At 48.5% G+C, this 23708-nt stretch overlaps 1 protein-coding gene across 1 annotated transcript in view; it reads right to left on the bottom strand.

The window, feature by feature from the left end:
* LOC119097515 (dual oxidase 1) overlaps positions 1 to 23708 on the bottom strand; it is a 78355-nt gene that overhangs the window by 21860 nt on the left and 32787 nt on the right. The window contains exons 22-27 of the mRNA XM_037220548.1: positions 16537 to 16745; positions 15831 to 16061; positions 14204 to 14297; positions 11841 to 12051; positions 11114 to 11234; positions 9677 to 9906 (exon numbers count right to left, since the gene is read on the bottom strand). Coding sequence (XP_037076443.1) covers positions 9677 to 9906; positions 11114 to 11234; positions 11841 to 12051; positions 14204 to 14297; positions 15831 to 16061; positions 16537 to 16745 — 1096 coding nt within the window. The remainder of the gene's footprint in view (positions 1 to 9676; positions 9907 to 11113; positions 11235 to 11840; positions 12052 to 14203; positions 14298 to 15830; positions 16062 to 16536; positions 16746 to 23708) is intronic.

The raw sequence follows: 23708 nt of genomic DNA, 5'->3' as shown, positions 1-23708 counted from the left end.
GGCACTGCTCTTGTCTGGGTCCGGACTAGTCTGGTGTGTCTCGGGTCTGGTCTGGTGTGTTTCAGGTCTGGTCTGTTGTGTCTCGGGACTGGCCGTTGCTGGGAGACACATATCAGAGCAGGCGTGAGCGCATTTGTCCAGTCACGTGCACTGCATGTCGTACTGCTTCGAATCGTCTCTAAATGCAGCGCAGCATCGTTCCAAATGTTTCCTTTTCCACAGGCATTTTCAGCAATGCTCACCTACATTTTGGTGCTCTTCGCCATTTGGAAAAACAAGTGACAACATTTGAGGAAGCGAAGCTGGTGCTGGTGTGAAAATGTGTCCAATGGCTTGATGCACATGGTGTCTGGCGACAAGCAAAGAATGTCACCTGGATCTTATGCTGACGTTCTGTGCGGTGTCACCAGTGATCTGTGTCACGTCTTACATTGGAGAAGCGCTGGCAGCGTTACAAATGATCACCTGGATCTTATGCTGACGTTCTGTGCGGTGTCACCAGTGATCTGTGTCGCGTCTTACATTGGAGAAGCGCTGGCAGCGTTACAAATGATCTGTGTTACATCTCACCGTGAAGAACCGTTGGCAGTGGCTTACCAACGATATATGTCACGTTTAATCGTGAAGAAGCGATGGCAGGGTTACCAACGATCTATGTCACGTGCAACCGTGAAGAAGCGCTGGCAGTGTTACCGATGATCTATGTCACGGGTCACCGTGGAGAAATGCCGGCAGCAATTACGGATCTACATTTTTCCCGTGAAAGCCAACAGTGTGCACGTGCTCAAGATGTGTTTGGTCAGCTGCTCACATGACTGTTGCAGTTGTTCGTACAGCGTAATTTTGTACAACTGGTATGAAGAGATTAGCATGATTCACATCAGCTGTAATTATGCGCAATTTTTTGTCGCTGTAACTTCGTCCAAGACGGACAAAGCATAGTGAACTCTAGTTACCGGGCAAATGGGCACGCGAACTCTAAATGTTTTCGATTACGAAAACATTATTGCCCGTATGGAGCTTTCAAGTGCCTTCTGGACACATCTGGGCACATCTACATCATTATGCTAGCACAATGTGATACACGTTTTGCCAATAAATGTCGATAAATACTGAGCTGGAAATAAGCGCAAGTAAGGTGCACCCTGCGGTGTGCGGCGAGAGGGTGATAACAGAAGTTGATGTTATCTTCATGCGAATGCAAACAAAGCTTGTCTGTGTGTGTTACCATTAATACACAGCCATCATTTATCATCACTGCGCTGGCTTATGCCGCCCGCATGAATTTTACAGGAAATTTGTGCACCGGTATGTATTATTTTTGAATCACAATCGTCCCTCAGTCAGCTGTGCGCTGATGCGTTTTTATTTTGAATAGCAGTCGCCATATAGTCTACCGTCATTTCTTATAAGCCCCAAAACTGATTTACATGCAGCAGCACTGCGAAGAACGCGAAGAGCTCCGTAGTTTTGCGTGGCAAAATGGCGCAGGCGTAAGCCAGCTGACTGGATGACGTTTAGAACTGTGCTGATTATTGGTAGTAGTTTCAAGGTGTGGGCAACACACTTTGCTTTTGAGTCATTCTGAACCCAAAGCCGTCCTCGCAAACCATTCGGAGCGTGTCATTAAAGTTACGTTGAACGTTAAAATAACTACTGGCACAATCGTCAATGTGAACACAAAACAAAGAGGTCATTCGAAAGAATGGAAATGTTAACAACTAAGAGCAGTCCAACGTCGCTGGGTGCCACAGGAATGCTGCACATATTTACTGAGAACCCTGGTTCGTCTGTGTTGTCGGCCGAGCGGCAGTCACCAGCTCTTCGTTGCAGCATGATTTACAGACGTCTCCTATGCTGCAGGGAAGGGTGAATGTGAACAAAATTCACCAAACAGCGCTCTGCGGCGGGCAGAGTCTCTGGGAAATGCTTTTCAAGGCAAAGAATGCCACCAGCTGGCTGCGCGGTGCAAATCGATGGTTTTGGCGCTCGATGGCGCTTGCGTGCCGGAGCAGGCTTCCCACCGACCACGGAGTGGGTGAGAAGCATCCAGCCGCTAAGACATGTTTCGTTGATAAATGGCTCTTTATGAAGGTCTGGATTTATAGCCCTTAAATCAATATCGCATGTTATTTTCTCTCCATACCCCGGCCGGCTGAAAAAGCCCGCATTGTGCGGTCGCTTTACGGGTAGGCGACATGGTTCATTTGACAGACAATGGGAATGTGAACTTTGTCAGGGAATAGGCTAATCTTTGGAAGTCATGTCCAACTGTTCTTCACATCGGACTATAGCGCATGATAAATACTTACATGCCCCGACAGATAATATATATATATATATATATATATATATATATATATATATACATGTATATTTACATACATACATCTCGCGCTAATCTCTCATGTTCTGTTCCTACAGATTTGCTTTTTCAGCGTCAGACGCGAGGACGTAATACAAGGTTATAAACCGCACGTCTATCTGCGTCATATTTTTTGGTGAATGCGCATTATACGAGAAGTCCAAACAATTTCGTTGCACGCTTGATGCCTAGCACCCAATTTATTTCCAAATCGTAGTAAGCGATTAGTGGTGACCTATCAATTGCAACGTTTTGATATGCCAACCCGAATTTAGAACATTATTCGAGTGAACATTTGAACCTCAGGTGCAACTTGAATTGCGATGAGCCGGCCATCTTGGATTTCCCTTCAAGTACTATGAGAAAGGGAGAGAAAGAGAGAGAGAGAGAGGAGAGAGAGAGAGGAGAGACAGAGAGAGAGAGAGAGAGAGAGAGAGAGAGAGAGAGAGAGAGAGAGAGAGAGAGAGAGAGAGAGAGAGAGAGAGAGAGAGAGAGAGATAGAGAGAGGAGAGAGAGAGAGAGGAGAGAGAGAGAGAGAGAGAGAGACGACTTATTGAGAAAAGCCTGGCATGGAGTATCAACTCATGCACAATATTTACATTACGTAGGATACTTCTTAGATGATAATACATTTGTGTTAATAAGGGTGGTTATATGCGAAATACTTGTCTGCATAGTCGCATACCACAGCAAAACGTTTGGTGTGTGCTTGCACTCCTGATATTTCTGCCGGAGATCGCCACTCGCTGCTTCGGAAGCAGATCCCTATGCATGGGAGACGTTTGCGTTTGTTTTCCTAGCCTGAGACATTCATGCAATGAACGGTTAAAAGTATGAGTTAGTGGTACGGCCAGTTCTACAGAAAATTCCTATAGTAGCCTCACTGGAAATTGTCAAGTGAACACAGCCATATTTTCTTTCAACTGCGATAGCTGAAAGGAAACTTGCCACGGCTGCATTTCAAATGGAATGTTATTGGCAGGCAGATTGCAGGAAAGCTCCTCAGTGCGCAGGGGTCCATACGTTGTGCATATTTCCGCAAAAAACTGATTTACTACTTCCGCTTTTGATTTATCGTCATTGGCTTCCGCAACATTAAGGTTCCATGGCTTCGATTTTCGGTTGGTTAAGCTGGCTTGTTGTCTGTACCAACACCCTCTTCAGTCAGAAGCAATTCTTTGGATTCGTTTCCTGTGCCATGCCGTTTTTGCAGCTGTAATTTCTAGCCCTACCTTCTCCCAACGTTTTTGTAGTCTGTCCATTTGATGACGACTGTGCGTCCTAATGCGCTTGTTAATTATTCAGGAAAATTAGGTCTTTCAGGCGCTTTGCTTTCCACTGCGGCTCACTAGTCTTGCATTTGTATTTAATTTCAGGGAAGTGCTCCTCATAAGCGTTTTAAAGTAGCAGTTCTAGTCGAACAGCAGCTTGGTCCATATCACTTATTGCTATTATATCTTTCCAATCCGGGCAGCAAGTGCATTTGCCAAAACTTGTGATGGATGAGTCTTTGCAAAGGCCGTACAAAGCAATAGTCTTGATATTTTTTATACTTGTTTTGCGTTCAACCATACTGTAATTTTGTGGTCTGCCGTGCCAGTGGGTAATAGGCTTAGTGGTGCGCTTGGAGAATCCAAATAAATCAGTATCTTGTCCAGTACAGCTGAACCTCCTGTGAGTTCCGTAACTATCCGCAGTGGACCCAGTTGACGGACTAAAAATTCTGCATCAAAGGTTCTGTTAAGTCCCCTATCAAGAAACTTATTGATCTTGGCCTTGAGGATTGAAGACTGATCAAGTGTTTCCAGAGGGCGATCAGATGGCATTTGTCGGCAACAGACTGATGTATCAGGAGGGAGGTAAACTCCAGCTATCATGATGCTGTCGGGTTGCTAAGGTCGAATGATGCTCCAGCAAACTTCAAGCTTGCCCGGGACTTCAATTTTCTGCTCTGTGTATGGTAAGTTATTTTTCATGTGTATGGCGACTCCTCCATGCTCGCTTTTGTTGACCGTCAATAAGTTTCTGTCACGTCATAGTGTTTCATATCCGGTTTGGAAAATTTGGTTGTCATGGACGGTCTTGCCTAAATGGGCTGCTGTGATTATTGCTACATCCATCTTGTACTTGCGCAGCACCATGTCAAGTTCAACTTGCTTAGTGGTCGTACAAAGTCCATTCACGTTGGCTGTAACAAGACTTAGATTTCCGGAAGGCTTCGAGTCAAGTGAATTGTTGTTATGAAATTGATCGGAACCAGGGATCAATTTATCATCTAATCTAAAAAAAACCAAGCGCTGGGCTGGTGATACGCTGCGAAACGTTTCTGGTGCCTTCAAAAATATGTAAGATGCCTGTCTAGTTGAGGCCTCCAAAAACGCAGGATATCATTCTTGGCCGCAGATCTATGAATCCTACACCGGGGGGGGGGGGGGGGGGGGGGGGGGGCACACACGGTTGGTTGAGTTCACTGTTGACGGTTTTTGCTGTTTCATAAGTCATCATGTCAGCGTCCCGTCTCTCTTCTTGCGAGCAAATGAAGACTCGTTCGACATTTTTCAAGGAATGTGCATGGTTGACAGTGCTGGTTATGCTCTCCAGAACATAATCTGCACTATGATTCAGCACGTCGTCGGCCCCAATATGAGCCATTACGTCCGCTTCCTTTGCTTTATTTCTTGTGACCGCGCTCTTCAAACCCTCATCAATTTCATCACTGGTCGTAATAAAATATGTATTTTAATGCGAAAATAAGCTATTTCATTACCGCTGCTTTGATCCGGCTTGCGTATATTCCACCGATCAAAATTGCTTCACATTTCGTGTCTTCGGTTTCTTTTCGCTCGCTCCACTCTGGTCCATGCACCCTCGCCATCTGCGTTTTCTATGGCGTCTGCAACCTTTTATCCTGCACTAACCCTCTTTACGTTTAGTCCACGCCCTTTGCTGTTTTCCTCTCCATAGGTACCTCGAGTAAGTTGGCTGCTTGGTTTTGCTTCTTTAGCAACTGGGCTACCACTCCGTTCCTTCTCGCATGTTCTTGTGTCTCCTTTGTTTTTCTACCTTGGCTTTCCTTTGATTCGAATTCCACGGTGAAGATCACCTCTAGTTTTCTGGCAGCGTACGGTTCGTCGCCGCCCTTTGGTGGACTTGCATTGCCTAAATTCTTCCTTGCATGTTTTGCCTGCATTTCAGCATCTGGCTTAGTCCCAGCAACTACCACGGCCTCCGCATAAAGCTCCCAGTTCATGAATGGTTTTTATTTGGTCACCAAATTTCTGTTACCCTTTCAGGGAGTCAAGATAGTCGTTAATTCGTTTTAAAACAAGCTGAAAGTCTTTCAGTCCTGGGTCTTGGCCATCAAACATGATGTTCTCATTTTCTGCCTGCATGTCTTTAAACACAATAGCCATTTCAGCTACACGCACTGTCAGAGTTGATAATTTCTTCTTGGCTGTTTGCTTGGTTTTGCATCAGTTCAAGTTGGCTGTGCAATTCCACCGCTTCCATTTGGTCATTCTTTGAAGGCTTGAAATGAGCTAAATTGACCTATTTTAAAAACGAAGTGACTATGCAGCGACGACACGTTTCCTGAGTAAATTTTGATCGATCTTCCCAAGGCCCTATAACAACGGTCTTCCCTTACTAGAAAAGAAGCAGTTTTCCGTCCCATCTAACAAAGTTCACCGTTTTTTAATCTTCAAAACCAGCCCGAAAATCAAACAACGATGTCAAATGCAGCGGCCACTGAACTAAAATTCATTCTATCAAGTATATATTACACGTCACCACACTTCTCATGACATCACCTGCTTTTTGACGCGCGTCCGACGCACACACGATCAACGCCTCTGTGAACAGAGCGGAGTGCCGTGCGGCCTAGAAGCTGTCCATGAACAGCGCGGAGTGCCGTGCGGCCCAGAAGCTGTCCACCACACGGTTACCGCGCGTCGCATTATTGCGATTTGTCAGGCCGATCAGTTTTCACAACGCAGGAGCGGCTAGCATTCAGGGTCATGTGTTATAGTATGCGAAATATATCGGACGATTGGTGTCATAAAAGACTGGATCCTTACTATCCAAATGATAAGAAATCGGTGTTCAGCTTGCGCAGGCTGTACTGCAAATGATGAACGTAAGTGGTCTTCTGTAATATGTTGCTAAAGAAAACTTTTAAAATGATTATATAATATAGAAAAATAATGTTTTAAATAAATGTATCTCTACATGCATATACATATTTATTCACATATCTACATATATAAATGTTATGACATAAAAAATAAATCTGAAAATAAGAGAACTTGTAAAATGATGTTGTAAGAGAACTTCGCAGCCAACCATTGCGTTGCTTTCGTCACATGTTTACCACACGCCATGGTGGGTGGGCTCAATTTGGCACCAAAAAGTTTTCTGAATGTAATTTTCGGATGGCGTGGCGTAGCCACGCTATGTTCTGCAATGCTGTAGTCAATTAAATAGCGGATCTTTTAACATACAAAATTATAAGTGCCTTGTAAGGTCGCTGACTAATGATAGATCGAGCTTAGCTGACCATGGCTGCCAGCGAAGGCAATTTCAGGAGCTATCATAAAAGTGATTAACGCAGGCTGTCCGCTTAAAATGATGTGAGAAAACCTCGCATCAGCCATTGCGCTGTTTTCCTCACATGCTTAACGCATGCTAGCGTGAGTAAGTCAATCTAGCACCACAAGGCTTATTAGGTATCATTTTCGAAGAGTGTGGCGTAGCCGCGCTATGTTTTGAAATGCTATAGACAATTAAATAGCAGATCTTTCGACACAAAAAATAGAAGCACCTTGTAAGGTCGCTGTCCAATGGTAGGTCGAACTTAGACCATGGCTGCCAGCGAAGGTAATGCTAGGGAATATTTTAATCTGATGCGACAACGGGGCGTTGGTCGAAGGCATAGCGTATCTGAGATGGCTTCCTAGGCAATAACAAATTATGACTACATCAAATTCCATTGACCTAGGGTCAGGTATGAAAGTCAAGACCTCAGTCAAAACCAATAAATTTTTGTGCTGGAGAGTTGCTTGATGAGATAGTTTTTGATGCTCACTTTGAATTTCTCGATAAGGAAGACCGTTGCAAACATCTTACATTAACTTTTTGAAGGTCAGGATATGCAACTGACCTCAAATGATCCCAATCAACACAACGCACCAGTAGCGTAATTCTTAACGCTTATTCCATTTTTTGTAAAAATCTTAACAATTTTGTAGGTTTTTGATCACCATGACATTTAACAGTTCAAACAAGGTCACTAACCTAAAATGTGTACCAGTGACAGTTTGCTCAGAACAGAAATCTGGGTTCAAGGCAGTTGCATGAGGAGTTCTGGGGGCGCTAGTCTTGGGTTTGGCTTTGTTCGGCAATACTTGTCCTAAATGTCTTGACCCACTGAGCTCAAACTTCGGCACAAGTGAGTTCACATATCAACCAACCCACTCTGTAAATTTGGTGTCCAGATCTAGGTATTCAGCCCGCAGCCCGGGCGCGTGCTTAAGTGAAAAGGTAATCTGAGATGAGCTTACCGGATCTGGCCCGCAGAAATGCATATACGTTTATGACTGGGTAAAATTAAAAAACCCAAACTGTCGTTATCGGCATTTCGGTGCATTTTCTTTTCCTGAAAATGTGCCGCAAAACAGTGCGTTTGCACACCTTATGCGGCATAGTTAACTAGTTTCTTAACATCTTCTGTGATGAGAAGAGCATGCGCTGCGATATTTGAAATATCGACAGTCGCAAGTCGGACTAAACAAAAGTAAGGAATGCAATGTTTCCACCAAGCTGAGCCACAATGGAACTAATGGACCTGCGCTACGGCTGAGGGTCGATGGCCTCGAATGTCTAAATGCGCCACAGGAACAGCCGCATATCAACAACTCATTCTATCTCTTTAGATTATGGACCAGAAGAGCCCTTGTATATATATATATATATATATATATATATATATATATATATATATATATATATATATATATATATATATATATATGCTCACTCGTACCCGCGCACGGCGCGCGTCTCAGCCAATTAACACTGCGGCCAGGATGGATTACCACGTGAGGTCGTCCTCCAGACGTGACGCGACGTGACGTGACGTGACGTCAGACAGCAGTGCTCCTCCGTGTTATGACTCGCGTAATTGGTATCAGGACAATACGTGCTTTTCGAGTGCTACTTGCGTGTTGTAGGTTACATGGATCACACGCCGCGTGCTACAGACAGCCATGTGTTGCAGACATCTGCGTGTTACCGGCAGCCGCGTGCTACAGACAGCCGCGCATTACAGGCAGCCGCGCGTTACGTGCGACCTTTTCGAAGGGGCCGCGGTGTGGCGTGTGCCGCCCGGCCGTCCTAACGGGCGTCCGGCCGTTTGCACAGCCGAAGTCGATACAGGGTGGCGAGGCGACGAGCCCCCGCGAGTGGCGTGACTCGGAACAAAGGTCGACGCCGCCGCCGTGTCACGGAGGCACCGTCCAGCGTGGGCTGGGCCGCACCAGCCCGACAGGAGTCACCGGCCACCGCCGACCGAACGGCACCTGTCCGACTGATGTTCTCCAGGACGGTAGGACTAGTGAGGGCATGTTTACTTTTTGTCCATGGGAACTTTTTAACACATCTCGTTTTCCTACGTTGAGGATAGTGCACTAGATCCTTCCATATGCTGTACACGTGCACTTAATGTAAGGACTGAAATGACCTTCATAATTGTTCTGCTTGTTTTGCCTTTGCCCACAATTGAACTCACATTTCTCTATCTTTCCCCCGCTCTGGAAGACGCTGGGAGAGGTTACCTGCCTATTCACGCGTGCCGCAGTCGCCAGACCTCTCTGCATCTGGTCGCGGTCAGGGACCGGTCTGGGATCTGCCGGTTTCAAACGAGCCCCTACACCGGCCAACTTGAGCGTGATTTACACATTTTGGAAGGGCATTGAAACCGTTAGTACTGGGCCGAGAATACAGAATACAAAAGGCTAAATGGACCCAGAATAAGAGGACCGACTGAAGCGCTTCGAGATTAAGTTATTTCCGATCGCACAAAAGTACAACGAATGTTTTCACGTCCCTAGCTCGTATTGGCTTATACAGGCTTCAGCAGTTTTAAAAACATTCGGAAAGCTTTTTTGGGTGGCAAAAACAGCTATGGTGGCTGACTATGCACACCAGGTGGTGCTGACGCCTCACCTTTGCTAGCGGGTGGTCCTGATGCCTCACCTTCGGCAGCGGGTGGTGCTGATGTCTCACCTTGGGCAGCGGATGGTGCTGATGTCTCACCTTGGGCAGCGGATGGTCCCTGATGACGGTGGGGTCGTATAGCCGGCGCAGGTTCCGTGTCCAGGGCCCGACGGCGCGGATGTGCAGGCTCAGGTGCTTCTCGTGCGGCGCCGAGCTCAGCGTGAACGGGTGGTATTCGCTGCCGTTCAGCGGCGGGCAGGCGATGCGCACCCACTGGCCCGATTTGTACTCGAAGTTGAACGGACGCTTAAAATGGAGGGCCGTCACATCTGGCGACGGGGTCAGAGCAGGGTCAGAGATAACGGGATCACATCTGGCGACAGGGTCAGAGCAGGGTCAGAGATAACGGGATCACATCTGGCGACGGGGTCAGAGAGGGTCAGAGATAACGGGATCACGTCTGGCGACGGGTCAGAGCAGGGTCAGAGATAACGGGATCGCATCTGGCGACGGGGTCAGAGCAGGGTCAGAGATAACGGGATCACGTCTGGCGACGGGGTCAGAGCAGGGTCAGAGATAACGGGATCACATCTGGCGACAGGGTCAGAGCAGGGTCAGAGATAACGGGATCACATCTGGCGACGGGGTCAGAGCAGGGTCAGAGATAACGGGATCACGTCTGGCGACGGGTCAGGTGAGCAGGGTCAGAGATAACGGGATCGCATCTGGCGACGGGGTCAGAGCAGGGTCAGAGATAACGGGATCACATCTGGCGACGGGGTCAGAGCAGGGTCAGAGATAACGGGATCACATCTGGCGACAGGGTCAGAGCAGGGTCGGAGATAACGGGATCACATCTGGCGACGGGGTCAGAGCAGGGTCAGAGATAACGGGATCATGTCTGGCGACGGGGTCAGAGCAGGGTCAGAGATAACGGGATCGCATCTGGCGACGGGGTCAAAGCAGGGTCAGAGATAACGGGATCACGTCTGGCGACGGGGTCAAGGCATGGTCAGAGGTCACGGGATCACATCTGGCCGCGGGGCCGGAGCAAAGTCGGGGTCAACTGAAGTCGTCTAGAGGTCAGCTAGAGGTCAGATCAGCTAGAGGTCAGAGCAGCTAGAGGTCAGCAGTTCGACGTGATCGGAGAGCCAACGACGGAGCTGAAGCCTTTTGTAAAATGACGTTGACATAAAGCACTGTGCACGCACCAAAAACGCTTCTACGCCAACGAAAACAAACGCCGATATTAAACTGGAACACATGCACCGCGTATGACTTTATTATGGAATTCAGAAAAAAGATATGAAGGCCGAGTTACGCTGAATCAAATCAGACTCTAAAAGGCTGCATTCGGTCTTGTCGGTTCAAGCTGATCAAACCAGCTAAACTAGGAAAAGTAAACAACTATTTCGTTAATATTATTATTCCATGTAATGTGTCTGTGCTTGATCAAGGTGCAATGAGCAGCCGGAACCTCGATAAAACCACCCTTTTTTATGAATATATGCCGTGACAAACCCAGGATGACTATACCTGAAGGAAGCAGTTCGGCCTTGATGACGGATATTTCTACTTTCTTTCGGCTAACGGAGACGAAGCGGTCCAGGGCGAATAGTACGCACGGGCCGAGGAAGAAGTAGTAGAAGAAAGGTTCCTGAAAAGGTACACCATGGTTGGCAATATTTGGCCCGCAGTCAGAGAGTCTGTGCCTGCCACATGTCTTGTGACAGCGGTCTTTAAAGATATTTCGAGTTGGCTCCCGTTACTCCTATTCCGGACAGCTGGGAGCGGCTGCTGTCGCCCTCCCCTTCGCCCTCCAAAGCTCGAGAACTACCAGGCTGATTTAAAAAAAAACGAAATCTTGGGCGAGTGGATCTGTCGCCCCGGCCTGCCTTTCTAACGAAATTCACGTGAGAGCCGGTTTGACCTCCAAAGATCTCGAAATTTACCGTAAAAGGTCTGTTCTTGAATGGAGAGATGGTGCGCTTAAGTGCGCTACCTTTTTTCTGGTACACCTAGCGCATCACATAATGTTCTCCCCAATCAAGTTATAAAAGGCAGCGATTTGCTGCCAACTTGCGGCTGTATGATGGTGACACAAGTGGAGCGCTGGTAACACATGACCGATAAGATATAGGTACGGATAAGAACATTAATATCCTTTACAAGGGCCCAGTATTTATGAATGCGGCGATGTGTAATTTCCCAGTGGCTGGTCTGAACGCACCTGAACCAGTCCCAGTGGCTGGTCTGAACGCACCTGAACCAGGCGTCCCGACCCGTGCAGGACGGTCAGCAGATAAAAGAACGGGTACGTGTTGTGGGTCAGCCAGAAGCCCTTGAAGACGTGGCGGCGCGCATACTGCATCGCAAACACGTAGATGATGGCGACGTTGAGCAGCAGCAGAACTCCCGTGAAGCCGGTGATGGTCTCCCAGCACCAGTAGTGAAACTTGGGCAGCACGTCAGACCTGCCGACCGTCGGTCACCCCGTCAGTCAGGGTAGGGGGTGCGCTAACGCATCGGCCACTCACGCCCGCCAGCTCCGGCCAGCAGCTGCCGACACCAGCCGGCAAGTATGACCCTCCCCTTCCCCTTAGATTTTGCACCTGCTATGCGTGATAACAACTCAAAATCGGGCCATAGCGCCAACTTTTAAAAGATCATTTCAAGTTGTGTAACGGCTTTCCTGTTAGTTTAGGAAAATTAGGTCAAACGGACTCTACTATCTCTACGTCGCTCTTCTGTAGTCCCCTGAGTAAGGCCTGTTCAAAGGCCTTAACAACTGTGTGACACCATTTACTTCACCGGGAGTGTGGGATCGTACGAAGTGCTGCCATTGCCTTTTATAACTTTCACCGTAGGCGAACTTGCTCTTACATTATCCATGGACGTACCATGATGATACCCGTACGTAGAAATAAGGGCCAACTCTCATTACTCTTGGCGGTTTTCAAGATTCTGCCTGATATGACCTCGACATTTAATGAAACCCGTATCATTAGTGACGCCGGCATCATGTGTAGGAGCTCCTGAGCGTGAGATGTTTCAAGATAAAGCCACCCCGTTCGCCGATTCAAAATGCGCTCGGGCGGGTCAAATTGACCCCCGAAGGCCTTTCCAGAATGGTTTTCGAATGGCGCAGCGTGGCCGCGCCAAATTTTGCAGAGCTGTAGACAAGGTATGAAGGTAAGACCAAGGTCAAAACCAGCCTATTTTATTACTCTAGGGCTTGTCATATGGAACAGTTTCTGCTGCTCATTTTGAATTTATTGATAGCATAAACCGCGTTACACGCCTTCCATGGACTTCTTAGAGGTCATAATAGGTCATTGACCTAAAATGGCACACGTCAATATTTTGTTTTCAGGAACATACCGCCCAGCGTAATACTTGTCGCTGCTTCAAATGCAAAACTCAGAGCAGTCTTGGATCAATTTAGTCACCATGACTTTCAAAAGGTCAGACAAGGCCACTTACCCTAAATGAGCATGTAACCTTTTGCTTAGAAACAGTTATCTAGGTTCTGAGGGCAATTTGGAGACGAACCTGAAATTTGACCTTGCTTGACCTCATTTGACCTAATAGTTATGAACTAGGAACCTCAAAATTTGACCTTAGTAAGCTGACGCACAGGTCAAGACACCCTGCAAAATTTAAGTATCTAGATTTCTTAGTTCCCGAGACCTCAAGGGGTCTGATTGACCCCCCGCCCCCCCCCCCCCCCCAACCAGAGGGAAAGGTATCCAGCCGGCCACCCGAGCGTGTGATTCCAGATTCCAGATCAAGATTCTACCAAAGTGACTTTGACGTCGAATGACCTGAGGAATTCAAGGATGCTGATACCGTTTGTTATGCAACTACTTCACACCGTTGCACCACCATAGCAGTCAGCTCTCGTGTGCACAGCGGTACAAATACGCTTGAACGCCAGCTTTCCGCAAGTCCGTCGTTCAGACCTTTCGGACACGATCACCGCCTTGTTACCTAACGTGATAGGAATAATCCTTAGAACACACGCATAAAAAACCAAACCTGCAAAAGTAAAACGAAATTACAATCGATGTGCTACGGAAAAACACAAAAGTTGCTTGATTGTACAAGTACCACCCTACCTATCTTAGCGAATGCTGCACGAGATGCAGTTATATTTGATGTGTGGGAATTTTACATAATCTTTTATGTTCTTAGCATTTCTGTTATCGGTATCTAACCGATGGTTTGTCCCAAATAAGTGTGCGGGCAAGGTAGGCATGTGTCTTTGTGTTGCACCTTTAACTTCTGACACGACAAACACAACCACAAGCCAACTAATGGCTTGGCTTGGCTGAAACTTTGAACAACTATGGCTGCCATGATTTGGCGGCTATAAGGGGCTCGAGACTCACATGCATCGCGTGGCAGGGTGACAGTGAATCTAACGTGGACGCGCGGTAACGGCGAGCTGACCGGTGCTACACTTAATGACAGTGACGTGCGATGGCGATGCGTTCGCCAGTGTTGCGGTCAGCGACCGTAACGTGCGCGTTCGCCAGTGTTGCGGTCGTTCGCCAGTGTTGCGGTCGTTCGCCAGTGTTGCGGTCAGCGACCGTAACGTACGGGGACCGTCCCCAGCTCACTCACGATCGGAAGTAGTCGCGGAACAGACAGATGAGGTCGCCGGGAGGCTGTGTCGAGATGTGGTAGAAGTTGACGCCGTGACCGATGGTGTGGATCACTGGCAACGAAGGAAGGCCACGCTTCGAGACGAGCCCGTACCGAGAAGCAGGGCAACTCTAATAGACAAACTATAAATCACAGCATGCGCGAATGGTGCTGTTTGTTATTACTTATAAAATAACTCATGCTCATGCTGGTAACGCAGCTCGTTGGTGCTATTAAAACATACCATGCCTGTTGTCATAGATAACACACGTGACTGAAAACTGCTGCTATTGGTGGCTGACAAATCAATAGGCGAGCAATAAGATATCACTACATGTCACTTACCGCACCACGCCATTAATGGGAGAGCGGTAAGATATCACTGCATGTCACTGACCGCGTCGCCCCATTCGCTCGCAGAAATAAATTAAACAACAATACACATGACCGTAAGGAAGCACATGCAGCCTGAAACTGAACCTCGAACCTGTTTTTTTGATACTTTGGGAATACCTTCAGGCTCCTACTCCTCACCGTTCTTCCAACCGAACGTTTATGCAGGTATCTTGGCTATTCTTTGCACTGTGATCTGGGGTTTAATGAGCTGCCTTCGCCCTCTCGTAGGGCCAGACATCATGGTGTTATCACCAGCCAGCTGCATGGTAAAATGCAGATGTCGCATGCATTTTGGCGCACAGCCTGTCGTTAAGTTTCTGCGTTGCATGTGGCCTGGTGCCCGTGGGCCACGATGTGTAGTGTCTCCAGTCGAGGGGCACACCAGGGGTCAATGCTCGATCCGCTCAGAGCATGGTTTTAGTGCATCGTCTTGTTTTCTATAGCATCCCTGGTGGAAACTGTACGTGGCAGACGCGTCAGGCATCTGAGGACTGGCGTCCATTGGACTATACACCTCCTATGCGTTACCAGTTATTTTCATCACCGAATGCTGCTGGTAGCTGTTGTACGCACGTGGAGCTAACCACAGCATCACACTGACGATCTGTGGCGTCGGCATGTTTGCTTACGTGATGGTAAAGCTAGCGCGATTTGCCTGCTTAGCCAGCCGGGCAAGGAGCAGCCTACCGAGCGCAGGCATCATGCCTACCTCACAACCACGGTCTATCGCCCGCAGACATCATACCTCTATCCAAGCAAATTCTGGTTAAACGCCTGGTTAAAAGGCGTTGCAGCGCCAAATAACCAGTATAGTAAAGATAATATAAATGAATATATTTGCCACTGTCCATCTTTACTTAGTGCTACAGCGTCATTTAACCAACACCTCCTGGTACATCGAAGGATATCAACTCAGCATAAGGACTTTCAGCTCATAATGCCAAAAGGACAGAATCTGATGATTTTTCCTTTGAATATCCGTCGTGCCCTGCGTCAGCTCGAACAAAACGGCACATTTGCATTTGCTAAACATTTTATATCTATCCAGAAATCGATATCACACAGCGATATCGACATAGCACATCCCCCAAGCTTGGATCTGTGCATACGCCCGCGGTGCCCGCACGCATGCGTGTATGCGTGCGTACGTGAGTGCACTCATTCCCTCGTTCATTCAAGGAATGGGCTCGACATATCGGGAAGAACTTACCGGACCAGATGAGCGCCCAGACAGCGATGTACTTGTGCAGGAAGACAGCCGAGTCGAACGGCATGAAGCGGTGCAGAAAAGTCTCTCGGCAGAAGGTGATGGTGTTCCTGCACATGGTGACCAGCAGTGTGGAGTAGGTGAACATCATGGCGGAGGCGGCGCCGCGCGTCACTGTCACGCCGTAGCCGGCGATCCGCCGCAGTCCCGCATGCTCCCGCTCCACCGAGTAGTCTGCAGAGCACGGCCCACGGTCACGGCCACGCGAGCCGCGGCGGGGCCGTCCGTACTCGCCTCGCACCACTGACAGGAGGCAGCCTTCGCTGATTGTCAGGAGTCTCCCGACCGTCCTCTCTCCCTCCCCCGTCCTCCCGTTCTCGACTCGCTCCACCGAGTGGAAGCAACCTTCGCCAATTATCAGGGGTCTCCTGACTCAAATCTCCGTCCCTCTGCCCCTCCGCCCTCCGTCCCTTTGTCTTTTCGCCCCTTTGTCCCGTCTACCCGTCCGTTCAGCCGTCCCTCCGCTCGTCCGTCCTCCGTCCCTCCATCCCGTCCGCCCGTCCGCCCGTCCGCCCGTCCGTTCAGCCGTCCCTCCGTCCCTCCGCTCGTCCGTCCCTCCCTTCTCGTTTCCTGGTGATCTCCTCCTGCTTAGCCCTCTCACCCTTTCTGACTCTCCACCGTCCCTGCCCTGAGTCACTGCTCGACTCACAGTAGGCCCGTTCGATGAAGATGCCCAGCATGACCAGCGTGTAGAGAGTGAACAAGAACACTTGGCGTCGGTTGTTCTCCAGCCAGCGAGAGAGCCTGCCGCCCCATGAGACGGACTGCCGGTCGGCCGACTCGGACGGGGTCACCACCTCAATCTCGGCTTCCGGCAAGTCACCCTTCGGTGCGCTCTCCGCTGGCTTATCAGGCTCACTGGAAACATCGCACGCGGCTGATCAGGTGCACTGGAAACATCGCACGCGGCTGATCAAGTGCACTGGAAACATCGCACGCGGCTGATCAGGTGCACTGGAAACATCGCACGCGGCTGATCAAGTGCACTGGAAACATCACATGCGGCTCATCAGACTCACTGGAAACATCACAAATGGCTTATCAGGCACACTGAAAACATCCCATACGGCTCATTGCGGTCGCTGAAAACATCACAAATGGCTCATCAGGCACGCTGAAAATATCACACATGGCTCATCCAGTGCATTCAAAACATCACATGCAGCTGGTCAGGGGTGCTAGAAACATCACATGCGGCTGGTCAGGGGTGCTAGAAACATCACATGCAGCTGGTCAGGGGTGCTAGAAACATCACATGCTCCTCATCAGACATTCTGAAAGCATCACACACGGCCCATCAGGTGCACTGGAAACATGACACCCGGCTCAGCGGGTGCACTGGAAACATCACACTCTGCTCATCAGATGCAATGGAAATATCGCACGTCCAGTTCCACCTGGCATCATGTCAGTTTGCTTTGACAACCTATAAGGAAGAACACCTAAAGTAATATTCTACCAGGTTAAGAGGACAGGCTTATATGCTGAAATCCCTAGGGACTTTTGTGAATCGCGTTGACTTAAATGACACGTGACATGTGTTGCGCATGCTAGTCTGCTTCGAAACGGGCTTAACATTCCCCACATAATTTCTCGGCAGAAGCCGATTGCCTCATTGATGTTAACTGACCAAAAATAGTCATATTTGTATTGATTATAACTTACATAAAACCACCAGCACGAAGGTAAGGCGCTTTGGATGCTTGTCGTGAGACTATCATTTTAAATGCATAGTAACCTAATTTGCTTGACGTTTCGGAATGGTCAATCGATCGGTCGTTTTTTGTCATTTTTGGTCGCATATGAAAAGAACAGGCAGACATACCCCATTCATTTAACATGGAAATGCAAAATATGTGACTGCGAAAATTAGGCAAAGCACAAGTCAAAACGGTGTCCACACGTTGACAACTCCGCGTCGCGACGTCGGTAGGCAACACCATCTGACTGAGACCAGAGCGGGAACCGCACCGATGTCAAATTCCGGATACCCCAGCAGACACACATGAGAGACCAATGGCTCACCCAAGCACGCCGTCGAAGTGCATACCAAAGGGGCACATGAGAAACCAATAGCTCACCTAAGCACGCCGTCGAATCGCAAGCCAAAGGGACACATGAGGAACCAATGACTCACCAAAGCGCACGCCGTCGAAGTGCATACCAAAGGGGCACATGAGAAACCAATAGCTCACCCAAGCACGCCGTCGAATCGCATGCCAAAGGGACACATGAGGAACCAATGGCTCACCAAAGCACGCCGTCGAAGTGCATACCAAAGGGACACATGAGGAACCAATGGCTCACCAAAGCACGCCGTCGAAGTGCATACCAAAGGGACACATGAGGAACCAATGGCTCACCCAAGCACGCCGTCGAAGTGCGTACCAAAGGGACGGAAGCAATTGGTCCGAGCCCAATGACGTTTCCAATTTTAGACTCGGTCTCAAATACTATACGCTGTGAAGGTGTGGCGTTAACCAAAAAGGCTAAGTGTAACAACCAAAAAAGCAAGGGCGGTTCCGGGGGGGGGGGAGGGGAAAAGGAGCCATGCCCCTCCCCCTCAAAGGTCGTGAGCCATGATTTGGCCTCATCAAAATGGTCAAAAAATGTTGTGCAAAAACAAAAGTCGCTTTTCTGTTGACTGGGTCCCTGTTACTGTTACCTGGTGACCTCTTCATTTCATCATACCCAGGCTACCGGTCACAGATTGTCCTGCTCTCAAAGCCTTCTCACGCGAGACACGACCTGAGCCCAAACCGCAACCCGGGGTCGTGTTTTAGATATATATATATATATATATATATATATATATATATATATATATATATATTCTGAGTACGCTTGTGAGAGCCACTAGGTGCTTTCAGTGACATTCTTCAGGAAAGGTGTGCCCCCCAAAAGCAAAGTCCAGATCCACCCCTGCAAAAATCATCCATAAAGTCGCTAACTGCAATCAATCGCGATTATTGTACACCTTCAGAAGTCTGTTTTATTCGCGCATTCTATTGTGATCATCGCAAACGGGGAAAAATACCAGTGCGATGGCGCCCGTTGGCAGTTATGACTCGTTTCTTTTTCGATGTAAGTCCATTCTACTTGTTCCTTCAAGATGCCCTACTGCTGAAAATATATTGGCCTGCTCTATTCTTCTGTCTGCTCGACTTTCGCAACCGTCTTATACATCGTTTTCTCTACGTCCATGTCAATCCCTCATCACTTTTGCATGAGGCTTGATGACCACCTTTAGCTCGAAGTAAAGCTGGTATTTGTATATATATATATATATATATATATATATATATATATATATATATATTATATATATATATATATTATATATATATATATGTGTGTGTGCGTGTGTGTGTGTGTGTGTCTCGTGTGTATATCATGAACAGAATGGCCAGCTATTGGGATCACGGACAACAGCAATGCAGTGTTTGAACACAAGGAATTAGACATTTCAGTGCTTGGGTACAGAATGTGTCGACTAGGCACGTAAGTCCTCTTCAAACAGTCGCATCTACTAGTCCCTCAATTATGCTTCTGTGGTTGTTTTCAAACGGTGCCAGAACTTGACAACACTCTCTGAATTAGGTGCATGGTCAGCACGAACACCCCCGCACCTCTAAAACACCAGCTCAACTCAACTGAGCTCAACTCGGCTATACCTGATGACGAGTCCTCGTGATCATTAACACAGCTTGAAACGTCTAGTGCCGTCCATTAAACCGATGTCTGCTCTATAATGCCATCATGCCAGCACCTCCTGGTATGTTTGCCATCATGCCAGCACCTCCTGGTATGTTACAGACTGGTAACGCAGCATAAGACCTCTGAGCCCACAGTGATCTTTACAGACTGGTAGCGCAGCATAAGACCTCTGAGCCCACAGTGATCTTTACAGACTGGTAGCGCAGCATAAGACCTCTGAGCCCACAGTTATATTTTTTTTGCCGTGCTATGAGCTACGAAAGCTTATCTGTTGGTCCCTCCAGCAAACAGTACTTGGAAGTGCTGGAACTTAATTTCTGTCTCAAAGCGTATAATCTTCTTATCAGCCCGTGGACTCAATTGGCGGACGTTATTCAACGCCGGCGATTTTTGCTCTACACTTGGAGCGAGGCACCACTATGACAGCTACTCCATGGGGGCAAATTGGACCCGAGGACGACTGCTCCAATGGCACATTGAACCCCGAGGACAGCTACTCCCTGGAGAACATTGAACTACGCCTATCTTTGCAACTGTCTGTTATCCAAATGAAATACCATCAAAGTGGACTGAAGCGTTGTAAAATGAGAAACAAACATTGCTGAATCCATATCGGGCTAATGGCCTGGTGCGTTCCTTGAACGGCGGCCGATTTCGAGACAGTCTTCTGAGCTGAATGCATAAGCTACCAGCGATGTGTCTCCGGCTCGGAATGGGGAAGGACTAGGCGTGGTAAGTGGGTATTGGTGGGACCAGGGCAGCTGTGTCCTATGCTTGTCCAGAAGCAGAGCGTTGAAGCCGCTGGTGGGGTCAGTGGACGGGTCCGGCGCCGGTCTGCAGGACAGCAGTGTCCTGGAGCGAGCAAGCATCGCCCGCAGCTGGGCCGGGTGGGCTGGCTCACGGGCTGGCTCGAGCTGGAGCCAGTCATGGGTGGTTGGCAAGGAACGGGAAGGTGGTCTGGGGCGTGTCCACGTCGTCAGGACTCCAGCGCCACCACCCCTCATGTGAGGCAACGACGCCTGTCGCGCCGCGACAGAGCGGCCACCCCGGCCGATGCAGCCGGCCGGTCGCAGGCCGGCGGGGCGGCCCCGGCCGCTGTCCGCTGTCCCGGCCACCGCCTCCGCATGGCCACGATAGCTGCGCGCATCTGCGTGATAGAGACCGCGGAGATGGTCTCGCCACGGGGATGGTCATTTTCTTAACTTGATGTGTATCATTTCTGCGTCATGTGCACGCTATTTCAAAATGGTGCGTCTAGCCCCATTGTGTAAGTTGCTGGGGATTGTGGTGAGAGGTTTTCGGCCGGATACCGGTTTTTTTCCATCGGATCGGGGGTAGAAATGGCTTCTGATTTACTGGATATGATCGGTGACAAAAACTGACACTTTTGCGAACCAACTGGTGACAAAGTTGCGAAAATGCAAACAAATTTCAATAGACAGGATCACATGACAACTTACTATCCCAGCTAAACGAAACTCAAGGCTTACTATCGGTCTGTACTCGTTAACACTTGCAGCGTGAGCATGTGCAGAACACATGTCTGTCACACCAGAGTGCAGTGCGGTGCCCAGGTGCGCTGTTCTGGGCGGCGTGCCCACGCCATGCACCGCAAATCATGCCGCTTGTTACGGCCGCGCCCCGGCCGCCGGCGCTGCGGGCCAGTCTAAGCCGCGTGGCCTCGACCTCTGGCTAGTCAGCGGTGGCCCATGGTGGGGCCGAGCAGAGGCCAGGCACGGAGCGCGGACGAGGGATCAGCCGGGCCCTAGCTCCCGAATGACGAGATAAGCGGTCTGCGTATCCCCGTCCTCCCTTTGAGCCACAGGAGACGGCTAAAGGGCTGTGCCCTAACTCACCTACGGCCGACGACTCGGGGCACTTCCCGAGGGCCACAATCCTGTCCTACTGCCAAGCCCTACTGGAGGCTCAATGGCAATGAGCTCCGCTACTGCCCCGGGAGACGTTGTGCACGTAGAATGATATTGTGCCTGTAATATAACAGTATGATTGGAGCGGGTGAGTTAGAGCGGTCCCCTAGATAACCTGGAGTGAGTTGGAGAGGTGTCTGGCATAACATGTCGAAACGTTGACGTTTCGCTGTATGTGCAAATTGAGCAATAAGTGCTGCCAGATAAAGTAGTTTTAATCAGGATATTTTTAGCAGATGCCAGCAATATACTATAAACTATACCATATCAGTGCTGACGTCAGGTATCAGTGGCGACACAGTGCTTTTCCAATGCCCCTCAGATCTGTGCTTTTCACAGATTTTTCGGCCAAGGTTCACTTCACATACTAAGCAGTACAAAATGCCAAATAACTAGGCTTATTACTAGCAGTAAAAACCGTGGCTGGCCGCAGCATCTTGCGACAAACTTCATCAGTTTGCTAAGCAGCGTTTTAAGCCGTGCCGTTTGAGACAGATGGGATCGAACGCTCGACGTGTGGTGAGGCGTTGGGTTCAGTGCAAGGCTGTGGACTGCTGCTGGTCGTGTTCATGTTGTGAGAAGCTGACTGGCTAGAAGAACGTAGCTAATCGTCAGCTTTTTAATGTGATAGCATTAGAAAGCCCTGTCGATCAAGGAGGATCGTCGTGTGTGGATACCTGAGCTGAGGCTCCAGAGGTAAACAGAGGACGTTGAAACGATACATGCCAAAAAAATCATCCGGGGCTTTCTGCCGCTGAGGGTAATAGCGGCTTTGAGATAAGAGACTGAACATCACTTTTGTAGGTCTCTCACATTGCCCGTTGCACCTCTGGCTTAGCGTACTGATCGATCGACAGGCGTCAGATAAAATGCCTTTTATTTTCGTAAGTTGTTCTGTGCATTTGCGAGGAATGATAAGATAGATCAGACAGAAGTAACGGCCTTATTCCTCGGAGAAATGCAGCCTAAAACCCATTCTATATCTCCATTCTCGTGGTTTTTCTCCGAGGAATAAGGCTATTACTATTGTCTTATCTATGCTTTTTATTTTCATCATATTACATATAAAGCTGAAGGTGGTAGCGGTGCTCGAAAATGTCATTTGCGTCTGTTGATACCAATATTAAATGGACTTTACTCCAAATGATTGGGATCATGTTAGAAAGTGTGAGTTCTGCACCGGTAATGATTATGTGAGGATAGTGTAGGTCGCTTGCGCGCTCAGCTGATTGTACGATGACGTCACAAGACCAAAGGTGACATTGTCGTCAGGTGCTTGTAGAGCCATGTTGTTGGTAAATATATGGCTACAGGGATGCAGTTTTGCGAAATTCGTAGGGTTGAGGGATGGAGGACGGGGGAGGGGCAAGAACAAATGACTGATCCTGCCTCCAAAATGCACTCAAACAGTTTTCTTCACCGATTTGACGCACTTCCTCTTCACACTTCGGAGCAGGGGTGTAGTTTCTAGAAATCAGTTTTGAGCGCCAAACCCTAAAAATTATTATGAATGAATATAATGCTTCAAAATTATAAATACAAATAGGAAACTACATTGATAGTTCAAAAGCACAATCCCCCCTTAACTGAACAGGAAACTACACGCCTCAGAGCTGGTAATGTGAAGTGTGCCTTTATCTGATTATTTTATTAGTTAAGTCTTAACACGTGCTCGGGCGGGAGTCACATTGACCTCCCAAGGTTTTTCCGGAATGGTTTCCGAAAGGTGCGGCGAAGCACGCCAAATGTTGTATAGCTGTATAATTTTTTATAGCGGATGGCGTGGCATCAAATAATTTATCGTACCTTGTAAGGTCACTGACCTACGGCAGGTCAACGTCAGGCCATGGATTCGGCGAGGTCATTTCCAAGGGAATCGTTCAACCTGATGCAACAACAGGATTTTAGACGAAGCCACGCATGTCTGAGATGCTTTCCTAAGCAACACAAGAATCCGATGACCAAATTGTATTGACCTAAGGGCAGGTGTGAAGGTCAGACCAAGGCCAAAGCCAACCTGTATTTTTACTCTAAGGCTTGCTGTTTTGGGTAGTTTCTGGTGCTCATTTCGAATTCATTGACAACGTGAACCTTATTAGACGTTTCCCATGAACATTGTATAAGTCAGAATAGGTCACTGACCTGAAAGTACCCAGGTCAACATTTTGTTCTTTTG

The sequence above is a fragment of the Pollicipes pollicipes genome, unplaced genomic scaffold (assembly GCF_011947565.3).
Source record: "Pollicipes pollicipes isolate AB1234 unplaced genomic scaffold, Ppol_2.1 Scaffold_4295;HRSCAF=5057_pilon_pilon_pilon, whole genome shotgun sequence".
Lineage (NCBI taxonomy): Eukaryota > Metazoa > Arthropoda > Thecostraca > Pollicipedomorpha > Pollicipedidae > Pollicipes > Pollicipes pollicipes.
This window is presented reverse-complemented; position numbering and strand designations above follow the sequence as displayed.